At 37.6% G+C, this 22,956-nt stretch overlaps 1 protein-coding gene across 3 annotated transcripts in view; it reads right to left on the bottom strand.

The window, feature by feature from the left end:
• The window catches only part of ptprga (protein tyrosine phosphatase receptor type Ga), a 514,388-nt gene that overhangs the window by 73,286 nt on the left and 418,146 nt on the right, over window positions 1-22,956 (bottom strand). For all 3 annotated transcript variants that reach the window (NM_001329864.1, XM_087272537.1, XM_087272538.1), the window contains 1 exon segment: window positions 9,755-9,939. In NM_001329864.1, coding sequence (NP_001316793.1) covers window positions 9,755-9,939 — 185 coding nt within the window.

Raw genomic sequence — 22,956 nt, 5'->3', positions numbered from 1 at the left:
AATTAACATAATAAACATTTTAAGAAAAAGAAATGCATTAAATAAAAAATATATATTAATAATGATAAAAATGAATATAAAAATCAATTTACAAAAAAATAAATAAATAAAAAATAAATAAATTAATTAAATAAAAAAAAAAATATATATATATATAATTAAAAAAAAGGGTGGGTGGGGGGTGGGGTTGGGAATTTATGGTTGGAGGAGTACATTAGTCTCAATATGAATTATTAGAGGATCCCATGTTTTGAAAAATGTTTTGGTTGATCCTCTGAGAAAATATTTAATTTTTTCTGTTTTCAAAAATAGCATTAATCACTAAGCCAAAGTGACAGTTTAGGTGGCATTAGTTTCAACACATTTCTAATCATAATAGTTTACATAACTCATTTTTAATCACTGATATATTTTATCTTTGCCATTACAGTAAATAATATTTGACTAGATATTTTGCAAGACACTTCTATACAGCTTGAATGGGCTAATAATTCTGACCTTAAAATTGTGTTTAAAAAAATTAAAACTGCTTTTATTCTAGTCGAAATAAAAGAAATAAGACTTTCTCCAGAAGAAAAAATATTATCAGACATACTGTGAAAATTTCCTTGCTCTGGTAAACATAATTTAGAATATATGTATATAAAGAAAAAAATTCAAAGAGGGGCTAATAAATCTGATTGCAACCGTATGTTTTTCTGCAGCGGATGCCCTTCCACCCACAACCTGTCCTAATTAAATAATTAAAAATCAAGGCATGATCATATTTTATTTTAGTAAAATAAGCATAATCTAGAGGCCTTTGCCTAAGCCACTTCTGACACCAAATGATCAACTAGAAGTCAGTTATTACTTGATGTTCCTGAAACTTGGATAGGCATTAAGACTTTTGTCAGGTAGTGTATTCACTTCCAGATGTTTATACACCAGGTCTAGTGAGGTCAGTGTCGCATCCTTCACCCCTCTTGTTTCAGTTAGAGACAAATTAATTAAATGTTTTTGATCAAATCTTGTTCTTCACACTTTCAAAAAAGATTTTCAGTGAAAAGATACAGTAAAATGTTTGTATGTTGTCACGATCACCGACGATCTAACCACCATAAATCGCTGGAAAACATTAACATTCACACAAACTACAATCCCGCCTCAATATGAACTACATATTCAGTTATGCAACACACACACACACCTGCTCCAAGTCACCATGAATTGAAGCTGCTCATAGACTGATTACTTGGACTATAAAGACTGCACACACACACATACATTGTTGCTGAGTCTTGTATCCTGAATGTGACGCGGTTTCCCTTGCCTTGCTTTCCGTGTTAGACCTTGCTTTGTTTTGTTTGTTTACTTTGCCCCTGCCTGTTATTTCGACTTTGACTCTGGATTGCCCATACACATCTGTTTGTTACAGATTGACCACTGCTTGCCTGACCTTTCTGTTTAATAAAGACCTGCATAAGGATCCTGATCCCTGTTGTCAGCGTCTACTTCACGTTACAAATGTAAAGTTTTATTTAAAAACAATACCTTGTTTTTAAATAATGATGAGGCATGAAATCACACACATTTCTTCAGGGTGAAAGGGGTTAAAAAAATTAGACTAATTATTTTCAGCTGCTAATAAGAATGTAATAATCTCAGCTCCTTTGGATACATCTTAAAATATGTAAATCGCCTTTTTTAATTAAGCTGGTTGATTTATTATCTTGTTTTTTTCTATGTAAATTAATTTCTGGAAGATGAATTACACACGTCAGTTCAGATGATTGTGGTTTTTCTAAAGTCTTCCATGCACACCAAGGCAGCGTTTCTTTTATTAAGAACACAGTAAAAACTATAACAACATACAAAAGTGTTGAGGCTGTGCTGAATTTCTAGCAGTGATCGCTTTAGTCTTCAGTGTACAGTTGAAGTCAGAATTATTAGCCCACGTTTGATTTTTGTTCTTTTTTAAATATTTTCCAAATGATGTTTAACAGAGTAAGGAAATTTTCACAGTATGTCTGATAATATTCTTTCTTCTGGAGAAAGCCTTATTTGTTTTAATTCGACTAGAATAATAGCAGTTTTTAATTTTTTAAACAACATTTTAAGGACAAAATTATTAGCCCCTTTAAGCAAATTTTTTTTCTGATTGTCTACAGAACAAACCATCGTTATACAATATCTTGCCTAATTACCCTAACCTGCCTAGCTAACCTAATTAACCTAGTTAAGCCTCTAAATGTCACTTTAAGCTGTATAGAAGTGTCTTGAAAAATATCTAGTCAAATATTATTTACTGTCATCATGGCAAAGATAGAATAAATCAGTTAATAGAAATGAGTTATTAAAAACATTTAGAAATTATATAGTTTTAAAAACTTTTAATTATGCTTACAAATGTGTTGAAAAAAATCTTCTCTCCGTCAAACAGAAATTATACAGGGCGATAATAAAAATAAAAAGGGGGGCTAATAATGATTCTGACTTCAACTGTATATGATCACTCAAATATGATCAAAAATATTCAAGCATACTATTGTGCTGCTTAATATTTCTGTGTGAAAATTGTAATATACGTTAGCACCATTTATTTATGATGAAGATACATTGTAATGTAAGTCTTTACAGTCACTTGTGATCAATTTACGTAGCATTTATCTTCATTTGAGTACAAAACGATTGTTCAGACTGACCATGTTTGATATGATCATTAGAAGATTTGCACATATCCGAGTAGAAATATACATTAAGGTTGCTCAATAACATCTGACACCTTGAGAAACAAACTCTGATGGTCATTCATGGTCATTGTTTTTAACTACATTTGACTTTTCTGGTGCCTTTTTGCCTGAAAGCTCTCTGTCTGAAGCCCACAGCCTAATTTCATCCCTGAGAAATGAAGATTCAATACAATTCTAAGTGTATGAGCAATAGCCATTAGCATAACTCACTTCACCTCCCCCGGGGTCTGCTGAAAAGTGCTGAGGGCTTGAGGGATTTGTAAATCTTGCACTAAGTAAATGGCGTCAGTTCCCCTCCACACCAACACCTTTCTGATTTATACCAGTTTGACCCGAATTCATTCGGTAAAAGAGCTCAACTCAAATATTTCTCTATTGCGTTGGGTTATTATAAATGAAAAGCTGTTAAAAAAAAAACTCCTTCTCTATTGATCTAAGTACATGGTTCCTGCTCTAAGCCAAATGTCTATGACTTTTCCCTGACTAAAAGGCTGAAGTTTTATGATTTTTGTGACCAAAATAGTGACAAAAATATCCGTAAGCTAACAGTTTTCTGTATTTTGTGATTGATGTTTGCTTTCATTTATTTATGCTTTTGAAATGCATTGTGGGATTTTAATCGTCAAGAACCAATATGTGTAATTTTGTGTATATTTTCACAGATAAAAACAAGAAATTATGTAAATATTGCCACACATTTTAATAAAATCAGCTATTTTAGGCTGCAAAAATCATAAAATATAGCACAAACTCTAGGAGGAACTGGTTGAGCACTGAGCAGACAAAACTACAGACACAGACAGTGTTTTAATAGGTACAGCCAGGTAAATGCACTTGATTATCTGATGCCTTGAGGGAAAAGGTGTAAAATGGCAGTTAAAAATATCCTAACCATATTAATAGACAAAACACGTGAAACAAATTATAAAAAATGCCATATATCAAATAGTAGACAAGTCAAACTTAAGATGACAAACAAAAAATCCCTGATATTCCCGGATGGACAAAACAAATATCAAATTTCAATATCTGGAATAGAACTTTTCAAATTTCAAGATATTCTAGAAAATTCCATGACCCATGGAAACCCTGGAAGTAATCCATCTAAAATGAAGCCGGGCCGCTAAATTGACCCACATAGTAGCATCTTGGTATGAAAGGGGACATATGAATGCGACTTAAATGGATAGTTCACACCAAGCTACCTCATTTACTCTCCTTTAAACCTTCATGAGTGTCGTTCTTCTGTTAAATACAAAAGAAGATGTTTTTAGGAATGCTGGTAGCTTGAATACTATGGAAGTCAACACTGAAAGCATTCTTCAAAATATCTTCTTTTGTGTTCAACAGAAGAAACTCAAATAGGTTTTGAACAATTGAGGGGTGAGAAAATGATTACAGAATTTTCATTTCTGGGTGAACTGAAAATGAAGAGGGAGGAACAAAAAGTAAGAGGAAGAAAGTTCCATGACCTATGGAAACCCTGGAAGTAGTCCCTCTATAAAGATGTCAGGCTGCTAAATTGACCCACATAGTAGCATCTTGGGACAACGGAGAAATAAAAATGTCAAAAAAAAATTCAAATAGCTTAAATGCATAGTTAACCCATGAATTACCTTATTCACTCCCCCTCATGTAGTTTCAAATCTTTATGAGTGTCTGTTGAACATAAGAAGATATTTTGAAGAATGCTGGTGGTTAAAAATACAACTGAAGTCAATGCTAACAACATTCTTCAAAATATCTTTTTTTGGTTTCAACAAAAGAAAGAAACTCAAATAGGTTTGGAACAAGTGAGTAAATGATGACATTTTTATTTTTGCGTGAGCTTTCGCTTTAAAGGAAACTGAAGAGGGAGGAACAAAAAGAAAGAGGAGGACAATTGACCCATGGAAACCCTGGAAGTAGTTGCTTTATAAAGAAGTTGGGCTGCTAAATCGACCCACACTGTAGCATCTTGGGTCGAAAGGAGAAATAAAAATGGGGAAATAATACCTTAAATGCACAGTTCACCCACAAATAACCTTATTTACTTTGCCTTATGTGGTTTAAACCTTTTTGAGTGTCTGTTAAAGCCAAAATAAAATATTTGCTAAAAATACTATGGAAGTCAACACTACCAGCATTCTTCAAAATATCTTCTTTTGTGTTCAACAGAAGAAAGAAACTCAAATAGGTTTTGAACAAGTGAGGGGTGAGTAAATGATGACAAGATTTTAATTTTTGGGTGAACTAACCCTTTAAAAGAAAAGGAAGAGGGAGGAACAAAAAGAAAAAAGGAAGAAAATTTCATGACACATGTTGGAAGTAGACCCTCTGAAAAGAAGTTGGGCTAAATTTGCCCAGATAGTAGCATTTTGGAACGAAAGGACACAATAAAAATGGGAGAAAAAAATCTTAAACTGATAGTTCACCCATAATTACCTCATTCACTGTCCTTCGTGTGGTTTTAAACCTTTGAGTGTTTGTTGAACACAAAAGAAGATATTTTGAAGAATGCTGATTGCTAAAAAATACTACAGAAGTCACACTATACCAGCATTTCTCAAAATATCTTCTTTTGTGTTCAGCAGAAGAAAGAAACTTATATATGCTTTGAGCAAGTGAGGGTTGAGTAAATGATGACAGAATTTTCATTTTTGGGTGAACTAACCATTTAAAAGAAGAAGACGGAGAAACAAAAAAAAAAAAGAAAAAAAAAAGAAAGAAAATTCCATGACCCACCTTGGAAGCAGACCCTTTAAAAAGAAATTGGGCTAAATTACCTCACATCTTGGGACGAAAGGACAAAATAAAAATGTGAAATAATTACTTAAACAGTAATAAATACCTCATTTACTGTATTTTTAAACATTTTTGAGTGTCTGCTGAACACAAAATATAGAAGCCAACGCTACCAGCATTCTTCAAAATATCTTCTTTTGTGCACAACATAAGAAAGAAACTCAAATAGATTTTGAACAAGCGAAGGATGAGTAAATGATGACAGAATGTTTTCATTTCTGGGTGAACTATCCCTTTAAAAGGAAAGGAAAGAAAGGGAGGAACAAGGGGGGACTAGAGTGACTGGAATGATGCTCCGTGATGGGATGCAGTGCCATTTTCAAACTGCACGCCTCACAAATGTTTGGGAACAAAATGAACAAAAATGACTTTGTTTCTTTGTACTATTTTGTCGCCTCGCAGCCCCCCCGCCGACTAAAGAATCAGAAATCTCAGCCCGTTATAAATTTCACACCCCACCGAGTGTGCTCGATAGAACGTCAAGAGAAATGAGACTAAAATACATCTCCGCCTCTTAAACAGTTTTAGTGCATTAGTATTTTCAAATAGCGGGCCCCAAGGTCAGCGTATACCGCTGCGGCCCCCTGCTGACGACCTAAAATACAGTCTTTATTCACAGTCACACTCGCTGCACTTCTGCAAACATGGATCTAGCCGAGGAGAGATTACAGGATATTATCGATGAGCTGAGGGTTTACAGACGTTAGATCAACATCCTCGCAAATTCAGACTTTAGCAGCTCGTTTGTTTTCTAAGAACAGACTGCCACAAATCTGAAATGTGAAAGGATTATTGCTGAAGCTCAAGGAGAAATCAAACTGGACTTCTGCCTTTAAATTAAAAAGTGCATTACACGTGGCAAATTATAGAATATTATACACTCCTCATCTACTGCACATTTAATCTACAGTTGATTTTTTTTTTCTTTTTTTAAATATTTCCTAAATGATGTTTAACAGAGCAAGGAAATTTCCATAGTATGTCTGATAATATTTTTTCTTCTAGAGAAAGTCTTATTTGTTTAATTTTGGCTAGAATAAAAGCAGTTTTTAATTTTTTAATCACCATTTTAAGGTCAAAATTATTAGCCTCTTTAAGCTATATATTTTTTGATAGTCTAGCAGTGGTTCCTAACCTTTTTTTGCCTGAGACCCCCCTTTTCCCCTGGAAAATATTATAAATAATACAATTTTATAAAGTAATAATATAATAATAATATTATAAAGTTCCCCCTTCCACATTTAATGATATTATCACTCATATAAGTTTGCAGTTATGATGACAAAAAAATGTTGTTCTCAAACAAACAATATGTTTATTACTATATCTAGATACGTTTATGCACAAATAATAGCCTAATGTAAAATATAAAAGCGAAACATCAATAGGCCATTTGTAATTAAAAACGTAAGCCTTTGGCCTTTAAATTGGCCCTATTTGACATTCAGTAATGAAAATATCAGTATTCACACTGATGTATAAGGGGAAAAGATATATAGACTATTAGAATTTAATACTTGCACGTTATTTGTTATGCTCTGCTAATTAGTGTGAGGATTGCTGTGAGGCGAATCAGTGCAACTGTCTTTTGTGGAGAACGTATTACAAAAGTGTGTGTGTGTGTGTGTGTGTGTGTGTGTTGGGGGTGGGGGGGTCGTAGGTTGTAGGTTGCTAGGCGACCATCAACCATTTTTCCCAGAGAAATGTGTATGACAAGCTGACAAAACACTGCTGTTACTCTGATACAAGTTTTATCTATTAAAAAAATTACAAAGCACTGCAGTGTAAGGGTGTTCTGTATTTTTCTGAGAAAACTAATCTTACCGAAATATGAATTTTCATTCACTTTGAATGGGTGACGTCAAGCGTTGCTGAACTGCATTGTGGATCTGTCAGCGCCGCTTCAAAGGTGTTGCTCGTTGCAGAAGTTGGGACTTGCTCAACTTTAAGCGAAGACGGAAGCGTCAGCCAATCAGATCGCTGTATGCAAATAGACCGGCTAAACAGTGGCCTATTGCTGACTGAATTTCATTGGCTGACGCTGCAATAACAATCGCGTCAGCCCCAACTTCAGACATGCCTTCAGTCAAGCGTTGACGCTGAAGCTCCGTGTGAATAGGGCGTCATTGGCGTGAAGGCGCTGCGCACCTCCATTGGAAACAGCAAACTTGTGCAGACTAGAAATATGTGATATGCGAACGGCCCAGTTTGTGATCTTCAGCAGTTCATCTTCTTGCAGAGCCATGCTGGATTCACCTGATTTGTTGACAAATGGGTGGGAAACCATACCTTGGCAGTTCGTGGGTCCTTCACTGGGTCTTTTCCCCTGAGCAAAGACACTTTCCAAAGACGTCTGTTTCTTACTAATTTTGCTACTTGTGGGTTAGTTAGCAGGAGTATGGTTATTTTTCAAAATAAAAGACTTTTCAAAATATAAGATCGTTTAGAAGCAGATAATAAAATGGAAATAATAAATGATTTCTTGTGCGGCCCGGTACCAATTGATCCACGGACCGGTGGTTGAGAACCACCAAGCTAGGGGATAAAGTGAACTAAGGCAACATGATCATTCTCCTCCTAATTTTACACTGCTAAGAAATGTTTAAAATATGATGCGACCACTCACATAGCTCGCTGAGGCCCCCTTGTGGGCCGGGACCCCCCTGTTGGGATCCACTGGTAAACAGAACAAACCATTGTTATACAATAACTTGCCTAATTACCCTAACCTGCCTAGTTATCTTAATTAACCTTCTGTAGTTAAGCCTTTAAATGTCACTTTAAGCTGTATAGAAGTGTTTAAAAAAATATCTAGTCAAATATTATGTACTGTCATCATGGCAAAGATAAAAGAAATCAGTTATTAGAAATGAGTTATTAAAACTATTATCTTTAGAAATCCAATTATTTATTTATTTACATGATTTATATATGACATTAGAATCTGTGTTAGCTTTTTAAAGTTATTTTAAGTTTTAGAATAGAATGTGTAATGTTCTCAATAATACTTGTAAAGGGAAACAGGCCGTATATGTGGCGTTTACATATACTTCAATTAATATGGAAAACAAGTGCTTGTTTTTACCAAAACTAGAATTAATTTTTTTAAAATACATTTCCGTATAAATAAATATTTTATGCACAAAGAAATTCTGGGGTTCTTCTCTAAAGATGTTGTTACTCCACTCCGTTTTGAGCATCATTATGGGCATTTTACATTATAACTAACATGGTTCAAACAATACATCTGTGACAGAGACACCAGGGGTTTTGGGAAACACTCATCACTACATCGTTCTTTTAACAAACAATGCGTCTTACTATGATAGTTCAGCCGCGAGTTAAGTTGTTGTTTGGGAAACGAATCGCCTTTAAATTTGAGCTAATTAAATTAGCAATGCATATTACTGTCACACAACCAGCGATCGCTGGTTCTCACACGAACTCTCAGGACTACACTTTCGCATTCCCCTGGACTACACATTCATACATGCACTTCTTCCAAACACGCACGCCTGCTCATTCATCTATCCTGATTGCAATCACCAGCTGAACCTTGTCACAGACTGATATCACACCATTCATAAGCCACTCTTTCACCCTTCCAGTCTTGTTTACCCAGTGTGACATTACAACACGTTTCCCTGTCTTGTTTCTCCGTGCTTGAACCTAGCCTTGTATCCTTGTCATCCTGTATAGCCGTCTGCCTTTCGACCTTTTGCCTGTTTACCGTTTATGATTCTGGACTGTCCTTAATATACCTGTTTGAACCTGATTTGACCACTGCTTGCCTGACGCTGAATAAACCTGCATATTGGATCTTACCTTCTGTTGTGAGTGTCACTCCCCCCAGTCGTTACAATTACTAACCAAAATAAAGTTTTGGACAATTTATAGTACAAAATGTAAATAATACCTTCCTAGAACATGGTCTAAATGTTCTATAAGTGGCATTAATATTTTGACATATTTAATACAATGTAATTTTGGCTATTGTCATGTGAAATGACTAGTTTTGTGGTCCAGGCTCACATTCGTGGCGCTTAATGTGACATATAGTGCCATAAAGCACCCCATACATACACATACAACCTATAACCTAGTAAATACTCAGTTCTTGACAATATGACACATATATGGAAACAATGGAGTTTGAATATCTTACAACTTCCTGAGACTATAATGAAAGTACTGTGATATTTGTTAGGCGTTACACACTCAAACACACAACTCCTCACCAGTTTCTGATCGCTCCCTTTGAAATAAGTCTCCTCGTATGACTCATCGTTTCTGGTCCAGCTGTAGGAAATGAGGTAGCTGATGATGGGCGGATCGTAGGTGATCTCTGGCCGGGACCATCGGACGACCAGTGCAGTCTTATTCATGTGCTGGACGTTCATGTTGATGGGCGCACTGCTGCATGCTGTGTGAAAGACAAAAAAAAAAGAAGAGTGTGTTTAGTTTTTTGCTAACCTTGAGCTCCACTGGTGCCCTTAAATCCCGCAGCCACCAGATGGCTCTGTTGGACTTCTGACTGCATTCGCTCTGCTTTCACGTGTCCTGAATTGTGTCATGCCCTCTGTAAACACCAGCAGCATCCAAGTTGCTGTTAATCTCCCCAGCAGAAGGTGTTTAATCACCGAGCGTGCCACAGTTTCTGGCTGCTGACAGCGTGCGTAGGGGTGAGCTTCTATTCGCAGAGAAATCCGAAAAAACAAGCCCTAAATTTTCTTTAGTTTTGCTTTTCCTAAAATGCATGCACACATTTGCACCGCAGACAAACACACGCACACCTCCACACACTCCCTCCCTCCCACAGCCACAGGGGAGCCATTACATTCAAAACAATGCTAATTAAACTAATTCTACCATCACTCCTCTTGCCGAAGCCTCTATTAGCTCTAATCATGAGAGAAGTAATAGTGACTACAGCCGTAATCATACTGCATAAAAAACCCCATGATGACGCCTGCCCTCACACAGATGGCACACATTGATGATTATAGCACAAAAACCCAACTGTGACCTTTGAGGGTGGAAGTCTGTCCTTTATATATATATATATATACACACACTTGAAACCAGAAGTATACATACTCTGTATAAAAAAGGCACATAACCATTTAAAAAAAAAGTCGGATGTTAATTTGACTAAACTTTTTCTCTTTTAGGTAAGTTAGGTTTATCAAATTTGTTTCTGTTACGCTTAATAGCAGAATAACGAGAGAGATATTATTTGAGAAATTGTTATAATTTGTTTCTGTTATGCTTAATAGCAGAATAACGAGAGAGTTATTATTTGAGATATTGTTATAACTTTTCTTGAAAGTCAAGTTTACATACAATAAGATTATTATGCCTCTGAAACAGCTCAGATGATAGTGTGAAGGTTTTGGAAGTTTCTTATTGGCTAATTGACAACATTTAGGTTAATTGGCACAGTTAATAAGTTAATAAGGCAGAACTGTAGAATAGTTTTTAAGAAAACCTCAAAAACACTGCTTCCTTGTGTGACAACATGGGAACATCACCAAGCCAGAATCAACAAAAAAGCCAGATTACAATTGGCTAAATTACACCGGGAAAAAGACTAATTTTTGGAGATATGTACTGATCTGATGGAACTAAGATTGAACTACTTGAGCATAATGACCAGTGTTACATTTGGAGGACAAAGGGGAAAGCTTACAAACCTAGGAACACCATCCCAACTGTGAAGTATGGGGGTGGCAGCATCATGTTGTGGAGCTGAAAAGAACATTATGTAGAAATACTGAAGCCACATCTCAAGACATCAGCCAGGAAATTAAAACTTGGCCACAAATGGGTCTTCCAAACAGACCATGACCCTAAGCATACTGCCAAGGACAACAGAGTAAATGTTTTGGAGTGGCCATAACAAAGCCCTGATCTCAATCCTATAGAAAACTTGTGGGCAGAGTTGAAAAAGCTTGTGCGAGCAAGACAGCGTACAAATCTGACTCAGTTACACCAATTCTGTCAGGTGGAATGGGCCAAAGTTCCTGCAAACTATTGTGAGAAGCTTGTGGAAGGATACCCAAAACATTTGACCAAAGCTATACAGATTAAAAGCAAAGCTATATATATATATATATATATACAGTATACAGTTGAAGTCAGAATTATTAGCCCTACTGAATTATTAGCGCCCCTGTTTATTTTTTTCCCCAATTTCTGTTTAATGGAGGGAAGATTGTTTCAGCACATTTCTATGCATAATAGTTTTAAAAACCTATTTCTAATAACTGATTATTTTATCTTTGCCATGATGACAGTAAATAATATTTTAATTGATATTTTTCAAGACACTTCTATACAGCTTAAAGTGACATTTAAAGGCTTAACTAGGTTAATAAGGTGAACTAGGCAGGTTAGAGTAATTAGGCAAGTAATTCTATAACGATGGTTTGCTCTGTACACTATCAAAAAAAAAAAAATTAGCTTAAAGGGGCTAATAATTTTGTCTCAAAATAGTTTTTAAAAAATTCAAAACTGCTTTTATTCTAGCTAAAATACAACAAATAAGACTTTTTCTAGAAGAAAAAAATATTATCAGACATAGTGTGAAAATTTCCTTGCTCTGTCAAACATAATTTGGGAAACATTTAAAAAAAGAAAAAAAAAATCAAAAAGGGGCTAATAATTCTGACTTCAACTGTATATATATTTTGAGTTTAGGGCTACAGTTAGAGTAGTATCTAACGCAGGTTGACAAAAACATGGATCTGATGCACGTAAGACATCAGGCATCACACATTGCCAAACTGCAATACTTGTCATTCTCACTATTTTACACATTCTCAACCTCCTCTGCATGGCTGTGCTAAATATTTTTGCTGAATTTAAAATGTTTGAGGAATTCCCAAAAATTACACAAAACAAGCATGATTGTAACATCTTTTCCATTTAAACACAACCGTGAAAACAGTCCCATCCCCACTCAGAAACCCAGTCGCGGAGGTTTCTGCGCCAGAGTGCAGGTCTCTTATGAGATGCACAGAGAAGCGTTTAATAAAAAAGGCCATCTTTGGCCCTCCGGCTTGTTGACCATAGAGAGCGAGATTAATGGAGGGATATAGCAGGAAAGGAGAGAAGGTGAGAGCAGAAGTCAAATTAGAGATAGAGAAAGTGCAAACACTCCGTTAACCTTGAGCAGCTGTTTCGAAAAAGTTTGAGAAAGCTCCCCCCAATAAAATAATATTCTGAAACTATTCTGTAAAATGTTTGTTTTTTAAAAGATGCAGGTTAGTAAGAACACGAGGGTGAAATAATAAAGACATCGTGTCAATGAGAAACAATGCTTCCCTGGCCTTTTTTGGAGTAGGGTCTGTCTGCAGACTGCAAGACAGGGGCTTATCATGAAGGGGCCTGTGGAAAGAGGCACATCGCGGTCATTCTGCTTTTACTGAATCTTTTGGTTTTGGACATACAGAAATATTATAAACCTTCAGTACATCACGCGATGTCTGCAGAAGCTGTTTTTGGAGGAGACAAGCAGACATTGTCATTGTACTTGCCCTGGCGAAGTCCTGCTGGTCACACACACACACATGCACGCACACAAGCACGCACAAACACACACACACACGCACACACACACACACACACACACACACACAAACACAAACACATACACACACACACACACACACACACACACACACACACACACACACACACACACACACACACACACACACACACAGGACGATTGACTAGAACAGGGGTCTCAAACTCGCGGCCCGCGGGCCATTTGCGGCCCTCAGTGCAATATTTTGTGGCCCGCGCCAACCGCTGTACTCTGACAGAATCAGCGGAGCGGGGAGAGAGAGCGCTCCCCACTCCGCTGATTCTATCCGTACACAGCGCGCTTGTCACTCAATGCGCGTTGTCGCGCGCGTTCTGATCAGCTGTGTTATCGCGCGCGTACTCAAGAGCGGTGTTATCGCACGCCTACTGAAGGGCGGGACCGAGGGTGTGTCGCGTCGCGGGGGCACTTTTGATCATTTTGAAAGGGCACTTTCTATGCAAGACTAAAAAGGGCATGTGCTCTGCACAGGTTGAGCCCTATGTGTGCACGTGCCTGCCCTGCATCTTATATATATTGATATTATAGGTAGATACAGACTGGTACAGACTGATGTGACTGGAGTGGGCTGGGGGTGTTTTATTTATACATATATACGCCTTAGGTGAGGGAATGGAAGTTTTGAGTGAGTTCCCCCACTTTTTTCCCTAGGACTTCAATAAGTCAAAGTACAGGTCTAGACTTAATGATGATCATCTTCAAGCCATACTGAGGGTCTCAACTGCTTCCGCTCTAAAGCCAAATGTGGTTCAGATTTGTGAGAAGAAGCGCTGTCAAGTCTCTGGCAGCAAGAAGTAGGCAAAAGATGCCATGTTCAGAAGAACTGTTCATAATCTTCACTCAATGTTCTATTAATGTTCAGGACACTTCATGTTCAGAAGAAATAATTAAAACTGTTAATAATGACATTTGAGGACTTTTTTTTGTGAAATCCCTTATGCGGCCCAGCCTCACCCAGACTTTGCCTCCTGCGGCCCCCAGGTAAATTGAGTTTGAGACCCCTGGACTAGAATGTGACTTAATACACCCAAACCCCCCTGTAATTCGCACCATGACTACAGTACATTAAAGTTTTTAGGATAACTATCCCTTAGCATTAGCATTAGTCAAACAAGAACCGTTCTGATTACTTAAACTTGAAATACTGAATCTTTCCACATAGACAACAACATGCAACACACTCATGTCATGTCATGATCAGATCTCTGCTGTGCTATATTTCAGACTGTTGATAAAACCGATTGGGCTGTTTGGCCCACTGCGCGGGAAAGTTCAGCTATGATCCTGCGCGTGTTGTGAATTAATCTAAGCTGACAAAAAGTTCAGCTCCAGCCTGCAGGCACCATTGATATGCTTCTGTTTTCAGCCTCTATCGCACTATTACTCCACCCTTTCATCCTTTTTTCCCTTATTCCATCCTTTATGTTCCCTTTTATTCTTCGACGACAGCGCTCGGCGTCCACAATCAATTTGGCACGCTGCTGAAATTAAACGCATAACCAGGGAGCGATAAGAGAAGCGTTTCTCTTCTTGTATTACGGTATTATTTCCAAGCAGCCAAATTAATTATATTTCTGATTCAGAATGTGTCACGATGTGTCCTGGTGCAATTCTGGGAATTGAGTTGCATGGATCCAAGTCAACAAAATGATTGGATAGAGGTTAATGGAGAAATTTGGTGGTCAGCTGTCTGGTTTTTTTTTCAGCTACTGGTCATTTTGATCTTTTTTTTTTGTCCACTTACAATATCCAAATTGTGGCATTTTCCATTCCAGGAACTGACATAAAAAGCTAGCTCTGAAACTAGTCTAGAAAAAAGAACTCATACATAAAAACAAGAAAATAAAAAAATATATAAAAAACCAATTGTCATGCTTAAAAAAAAAGGTTTAATTTTTTTGACCAATATGACCTGTATATTATATTAATATTAGGGCTGCATGATATCGGGAAAATCTGACATTATTCCTGCGATATATGTATTGCGATTTGAATACAGCTTTACTAGAAAAGAATTCTTCATTTTAGATTGATTAGGGTAAATTTGTAGGGGGTTGGATCTCGAATAATATATAACAAATACATTACAAGCAGAGATAAACAAAATATAGCAAAGATAAAAGTGAATTATAACAGTATTCATCTACAGATATTAAACAATCAACACTGCATAGTCTTTATTATTCATTCATTCATTTTCATCCGCAGTTCGAGAGTCGAGGGGGCAGCAGTCTTTGGAGAGAACCCCAGATTTGTATCTCCCCACACACTTCCTCCAGCTCCTCCAGGGGGATGTCAAGGCGTTTCCAGGCCACCTGAGAGACATAGTACTTCCTGCGTGTCCTGGGTCTTTCCTGAGGCCTCCTCCAGGTGGGACATGACTGGAACACCTGCCTAGGCACGGGTCCAGGAGGGATCCGAAACAAAAGCCAGAGCCACCTCAGCTGACTTCACTCGATGTGGAGGAGCAGCAGCTCTACTCCGAGCCCCTCCCGGGTTGCAGAGCTGCTCACCCTTTCTATAAGGGTGCGTCCTGCCACCCTGCAAAGGAAACTCATTACGGCCACTTGTATCCAAGATCTTTTCCTTTCGGTCATGACCCAAAGCTCATGACCATAGGTGAGAGTAAGAATGTAGATTGACAGGTAAATCCAGAGCTTTGCCTTTTGGCTCAGCTCCTTCTTTACCACAACAGGCCGATACATCGACCGCATAACTGCTGCCGCTGCACCAATCCGCCTGTCAATCTCGCGTTCCATCCTTCCCTCACTCATGAACAAAACCCCAAGATACTTGAACTCCTTCACCTCAAGAAAGGACTTTCCTCCAATCTGGAGATGACAAACCACCTTCTTCCAGTGGAGCACCATGCCCTCAAACTTGGAGGTGTTGATTCTCTTCCCAGCCGTGTCACATGTGGTAGCAAACCATACCAGTGCATGCTGAAGGTCCATGTTCGATGAAGCCAACAGAACAACATCGTCTGCGAATAACAGAGATAAAATCCTGTGGTCGCCGAACCAGACCTCCTCCAGCCCAAGGCTGAGCTGTGAAATTCTGTCTACAAAAATTATGAACAGAATTGGTGACAAAGGGCTGCCCTGTCAGAGTCCTCCTGGCTCCAGACTGGGGCCCTGGCAGTGCCATACGGGGCGACGTAACTGTCCTAGCTGTTGTTGTGCTCATAAGGGGTTTTTGAACCGCACTCAGTCTGATCCTTCACCTAAGACCTTTCTGCCTTGGGAGACCCTACCAGGAGCATTAGCACTGGACAACATAGCTCTTAGGATCACTCAAGCAACTTTCGACCACCACCCGTTCCACAATGCACCGGTCCTTCACGGCTACCCCTGCGGGTGGTGGGCCTGCAGGAGGATGGTTCCACATGGCTCCTTCGGGCTGAGCCCGGCCGTGTTCTGTGGGATAAAACCCAGCCACCAGGCGATCACAAAACAGCCCCTACCCTAGTCTGTATTATATATTAAGGGTGTCACGATCCTCCAAATCCTCAATTTGCTTACATTTTCGATTCTAAAGGCACGATTAGATTCGATTTTCGATTATGAATAATTAATTAATTAATTACCAATTAATTATTTGTAGCCTACCGTTTAATCTACCTGACCTGCATGGTCTTTGTTTTACCCATAAACAAATCATACAGTAAATGAATAAAGGGACTCGTGAATAGGCAGAGATCTGTGTCGTTATAATGGCGTCGGTAAAAAAGACGCACAACCAACAGGAACCAGCCAACAGTATCTGAGGTGTTCGCTAAAATGACTAAGTACAAGTGAGTGAAAGATTGAAGCAGTCCTCTGACTGCCTGGACCTGCTGTCTCGAGCGCATGGCTGTGCGTGCGTCTGTGTCTGTGTGGTCACGTGATGTGCATTTTCAGAGGTAGAGAGGAAGGAGGTCTGCTCAGAAATGCTACACGCCACTGTGGATGTCAAATCGTTGACGTTCTAAAATGCCATTTAAAAACAAAGACAGTGTAAACAGGGCCTGAGTGTGTACTTTTCGCGAGCGGATTTGCAACGGGGGCGGGCGGAGGATCGCGATGCCGGTGTTGTCTATCGGACGAACCGTACGTAATACGTACATAGCAGAGCTTGCAAAACTGTGTTTTTTTTTGTCGACAACACGAACGTTGTCAACATAACTCACTGGAAATCCAAAATGCTTACACACCGGCGACTTCATTGAAAGAGGAGAAGGTTTAAGTTCTGTCGACGGGTCTCCTGCGTCTGCAGTTTAACAAGCACTTCAACAAGCCTGTTTTTTTCCCGCTTGGCAAGCCAAGCTGACGTGACATGGGGGCGTGGCAGCATCGACGATTCTATTTTTTGATTCGATAATCGAAATTGAGCATAAATTTCGATAGATTTCGATTAAAAATCAAAATCATGACACCCCTATTATATATAATGTCATTTTTATTAAAGTTACAAACATTAGAATATCCTGTGGCTGGATGTTTTAAACTCTGAAATTTTGAAATGTTCACACAGTCACAGGCTTTGTGAAATGAAAATGAAATTTTACTCACTATTTACACTTGTTTCAAACGTTTGATTTTTTAAAATGTCTTCTGTTTGTGCTCAACCTAAAAAAGAAGCCCATAAATAGTGAGTAAACTTTAATTTGTGGGTGAACTACCCTTTTTACTCCATTATAATTCGACTCTCCATTGGTTATAATAAACTATAATCCCAACTCAACATTGAAGATCCTGCGGTGTGACTATTGCGGATGCACACACTGTGATATCGATGCTGAAATTATATAATGTGCAGCCCTGATAAATATAAACGTATTTGACTCAAATACGATGTTTCGGTCGATGTTTTATCTTTAGTCAAAGTTGTTTTATCTCTTTACCAATACTGCTATCTCTTTTTAACCAGTAAGTAAGGAAACAAGAGAGAGAGAAGGAGAGAATCAATCGTGCCAAATTTTTGTGGAAATTATGCCTGAGGGACAGTCAGTTCATTTGTGTTGAAATAAATTAAAAGGCTTGTTTATTTGACTCTTTTTTTCATTCCTTTTAAATCCGTGTCAACACACTTTTTCAACATCTTTTTTATTATTTGTTACTTTTATTTCTTATACTTCTGTTTTATGTTTCTTTTATTCTTGTTAAAGCACTTGGAATTAGCATTGCGTGTGAAATGTGCTATATAAAACTTGCCTTCTGTTTTAAAAATAGAGATTCACATATTAAAGAAATGAATTAAGAAAAAAAAACAAGTTTGAAATAGTATCTTCAATATGGATGATGGTCAGATGCTTTTTTCACAATCAATGCTTTTTATGTGACATTTGCTTCGTTAAGTAACAGAAAAAATAGAGGCTGAAGCTTAGTTTAGCTACCGAGAAACTGGTAGCTAGGAAACAGAGTGGCGACGTCTCACATTTGTACTCTACCAGCATGCTTACCTAACCATGCCATAGCAGACACATGTGGAAATTTAACTAAAAGCTATACTTGACAAATCATAAAACTAGGGATGTCCGAGTTTGAGTCTGAGTCAATTGAAAGAATAAAGAAGAGTGAAGAAACAGATCCAGGATGTTTCTTATTTTTTAATTTAATTTACCATATTTTAACATTCAACAACTTTGTTAACAAGCAGAGCACTTCTGTGAGGTAGCTTGAACAATTAAGTAATAAATAACATCAATTCTTCACTTTTAGACTTTAGTGCAACAGTTAACATATAAAAAAATCTAATATAAAAACAAATAGCACCTCAACTTAACATACCCGACAGGCATGTAAACAAAAAATTAATATAAAAGTGGCACAGTGTTTGCAAAGCCAACGCAATCTCACAGCACTTCGTAACGTTTTGATTTAGTGGCTAACTCCTTTCCGCTCAGCTCCTTTTTTACTAAAACGGACCGATACATCGACCGCATTACTGCTGTCACTGCACCAATCCGCCTGTCAATCTCAAGTTCCATCCTTCCCTCACTCATGAACAAAACTCCTCCACTTCGAGAAAGGACTTTCCTCCAACCTGGAGATGACAAACCACCTTTTACCAGTGGAGCACCATGGCCTCAAACTTGTTGATTCTCAAAAAGTGTTGATTCTCATCCCAGCCGTGTCACACATGGCAGCAAACCACCCCAGTGCATGCTGAAGGTCCATGTTCGATGAAGCCAAAAATTCGCCACTCTGTTTCCTAGCTACCAGTTTTACTGTAGCTAACCTGTTTGCAAATTCAACGCAATTTCACGGCAATTCGTAACTTTTTGATTTAGTGGCTAATTTGTATGAATTCGTACGATCTAATTCATACAATTTAGTACGATTTGCTCATCACCCAATGACTGTTGGGGTTAGCGATGGGGTTGGGTGACCCGCCTTCTTTTTAAAATCGTACATTTTTGTACGAATTCCTATAAATTAGCCACTAAACTGACAAAACGTAAAATACTTACGTTTCCTCGTGAGATCAGGCTGGCAAAGTCAGTATTGTGCTTTTAGGAACTGCACTCCTAACTCTTACTGCCATCACAGTAGTAAGTTTCACCAGGGGCGCAACTACACATTTACTGAGGGGTATGCGGGTTTAAATTTTGTGTGATCCCTCTTATTTTATATTAATTAATTAATAATAAATGAAGACAAATTTTCAGATTAATCTTATAACTTTTGACATTATGTATGATTTGACAGTTTATTTTGATAAAAATAAAAACAAATCTAAACAGTTACATCTACATGAACACTGTAGGCTGTGGGACTGCATGTTATTGTGTTAAATGATTTTGAATTAAACAATAACAATATTATATTCGTTTAAAATGCAAAATAATGTTTTTTTAACAAAACATAATTACTTATTTTTATTATTTGAAACTTTTAATAAGGATAATTTTAAAAATAGTTTTGGCACAACGGCGCCCCCCCATGTGTGGCGCCCCTATGCGCCGCATATACAGCATACCCCCTTGTTGCGCCACTGAGTTTCACAAAACGAAATGTATGTTTTTTTCTTAATGAAAACTAACATTTCTACCTTGTCAGGTTTGAGCCTGTTTCTGTTCTCATCAAAGACTCTTGCAACGGCACTAAAAGGTCTCATCAACTTAATAACACCTCCAGACTGCAGACATACTCGTGCTTCCGCTACAAGCTGCTTCCGTGTCCTACTTTGCCAGCATTTAACCATTAGCGTCACTGCGAAAGAAGTGTTGTCAAGCAGCACGTGTTGCTGTTTCTGTGTGAAGTCAAGAAAGAGGTCTAACTCTAAACCACTGCATAACTATCGATGTGTTAAAATAATATAATTCTTCTCTAAAGTTGTTACTTCACCCCGTTTACAGCCTCATGATGGACGTTTTACGTTATAACTAACGTTGTTCAAATAATGAATCTGTGACAGAGAAATTACAGTTTTGGAAAACACTCATCAATACATCGTTCTTTCCCAAACGATGTATCGTACTATGATAGTTCAGCTGCGATCTACGTTGTTGTTTGTGTAACGCACCCCAGAACGATTCTGCTCTTAAAGTGACAGCGCTTAATATTCCTGCTGCCAATTAATTTATCATTACATAAACAACAAACGGAGAAAATCCCTCACTGCTCTCGACTAAAGGACTTTTGTAGCTATAATTAAAGTTTTTTTCTTACAGTAAAGATGCTTAAAGCACAGTTTGTTTCATATTTTTATTCTATTGCATTTCTTTTCCTTTCCCTATTTAGGAGGAAATCAACTATATATACAGCTGAAGTCAGAATTATTTACCCCTTCTGAATTATTAGCGGCCCTTTTCTCATTTCTAAACATAATAGTTTTAACTAGTTAATAGTTTAATAGTTTTTTTTTTATCTTTGTCATGATGACAGTACATCATATTTGACTAGATATTTTTTAAGATACTAGTATTCAGCTTAAAGTGCAATTTAAAGGCTCAATTAGGTTAGTTAGGGTAATTAGGGGAATCATTTTATAACAGTGGTTTGTTCTGTAGATGGTCAAAACGATATATTGCTTAAAGGGGCTAATAATATTGATCTTAAAATAGTTTTACAAATATTTAAACCTGCTTTTATTCTAGCCAAAATAAAACAAATAAGACTTTCCCTAGAAGAAAAAATAAATTAGGAAATACTGTGAAAAATGAATGAATGAAAATCATTTGGGAAATATAAAAAATAAACTCACAGGAGGGTGAATAATTTTGACTTCAACTGTAATCATTTAAAATAATTGGGAATACAAAATTATCATGATTATGATTTTTATCATAATCAAGCAGACTTAATGTGAAGCGAATCTTTTCTCTCATTCATTCATTCATTCATTTTCCTTCAGCTCAATCCTTTATTTTTCAGTGCGGAATGAACCACCAACTATTCCAGCACTATTCTGAAATCATGACACTTTAAAATATGGATTAACAGAGCAGAGGATGATAGAAACCCAGCTATTTTCTCTTTCTTGTTTTGCCATGTTTGAAACTGCTTCGGCGCTGATAACCTACATATCGGGCATCCTGATTTCTTATGGACCTTTTCCGTCCCACTTCCTGCATCCTACTTCACTTACTGTCCAACTATCAAAGCTGAGAGTGAAATAAGTAGAGCTTCTGAGCCTTTCGAAAATCACAGATATGACAAGCCCATCATGAAGAACTGAACAAAAAACAACCTTTTAGCCTCTTTGTTGATGTAGCGAAGTGTCCCAGACGTGATGTCAGCTGTCATCTACTATGACACACCATACGAGCGAAAGCGATCGATTCTCGCCCATTGGCGTACATAAGTCAACACGACACCCTATGTCAAACGTATTGTGCCAAAGTTGGGATTTGAACCCGACGTCCGAAACACATCTGACCAAGACCATAGGAATTATGCGTATATTTCTGAGATGTGTGGAATGTGGGGTTGTTTTTTGAGCATCGAGCAAACATTTTGGAACATGTGAGAGAGCTGTAAATGAGCAGAGCTACCGCGGTGCAACGCCAATCAATATCTAAAGCCCTCAAGATATTTTGCTTGGTGCAGTACAGAAAGAAAGAGTGCGTAGGATGAATGCTTCTCTGTCTATGTCTGTACTGAGAGGTAGTAGTGTACGCCTGGGAGTGTGCGAACTGTATGGATGTGTATAGTTCTGCTTGCCAATCCATTGGTGTGGATCAAATGCTCCCATGAGGAAAACAGCTTAATAAAGAGATGCAGATATGACAGAAAGGATGATTGTTAGTATGTTAGCTTTAAGTCTTTGTCACGTGACTCTCAACACAATTGTCAAGTGCTGCTGTGATCTCCACATGAAAAGTGCTTCAGATGGCATCGTAGAAAGCTATTTAATGAGGTTGCTAGGCAGCAGAAAAAGTGTATAGTCTTTACAGTAAACAATGAAGGAAAGAAATAAGCTTATTTGGAGCTTTGACCAAGAAAACCTGACATAAACAGGATTAAATTTAGGTTTACAATAGTGAAACTGTAGGTCAAACATACAGTGCTTCCGGATTCATAGCCCTTCACTTTTTCCATATGTTTTTATGTTACAGCTCTATTCCAAAATGGATAAATTAATTAATTTTCTCCAAATTCTACACACAATACCCCATAATGACAATGTGAAGAAATAGTTTTTGTAATTGTTGAAAATTTATTAATAATAATAAAAAAAAACCCTGAAAATTACAGTTACAGAAGTATTCAGTCTTTGCCTTGAAGCAGCTTAATTGAAGTTCACCTGAGGTCAATTCAGCTGATTGGACATGATTTGAAAAGGCATACACCTGTCTACATAAGGTCCCAGGGTTGACAGTGCATGTCAAAGCACAAACCAAGCATG

This window comes from Danio rerio, chromosome 11, assembly GCF_052040795.2.
Source record: "Danio rerio strain M-AB ecotype USA chromosome 11, GRCz13ab, whole genome shotgun sequence".
NCBI lineage: Eukaryota > Metazoa > Chordata > Actinopteri > Cypriniformes > Danionidae > Danio > Danio rerio.
This window is presented reverse-complemented; position numbering and strand designations above follow the sequence as displayed.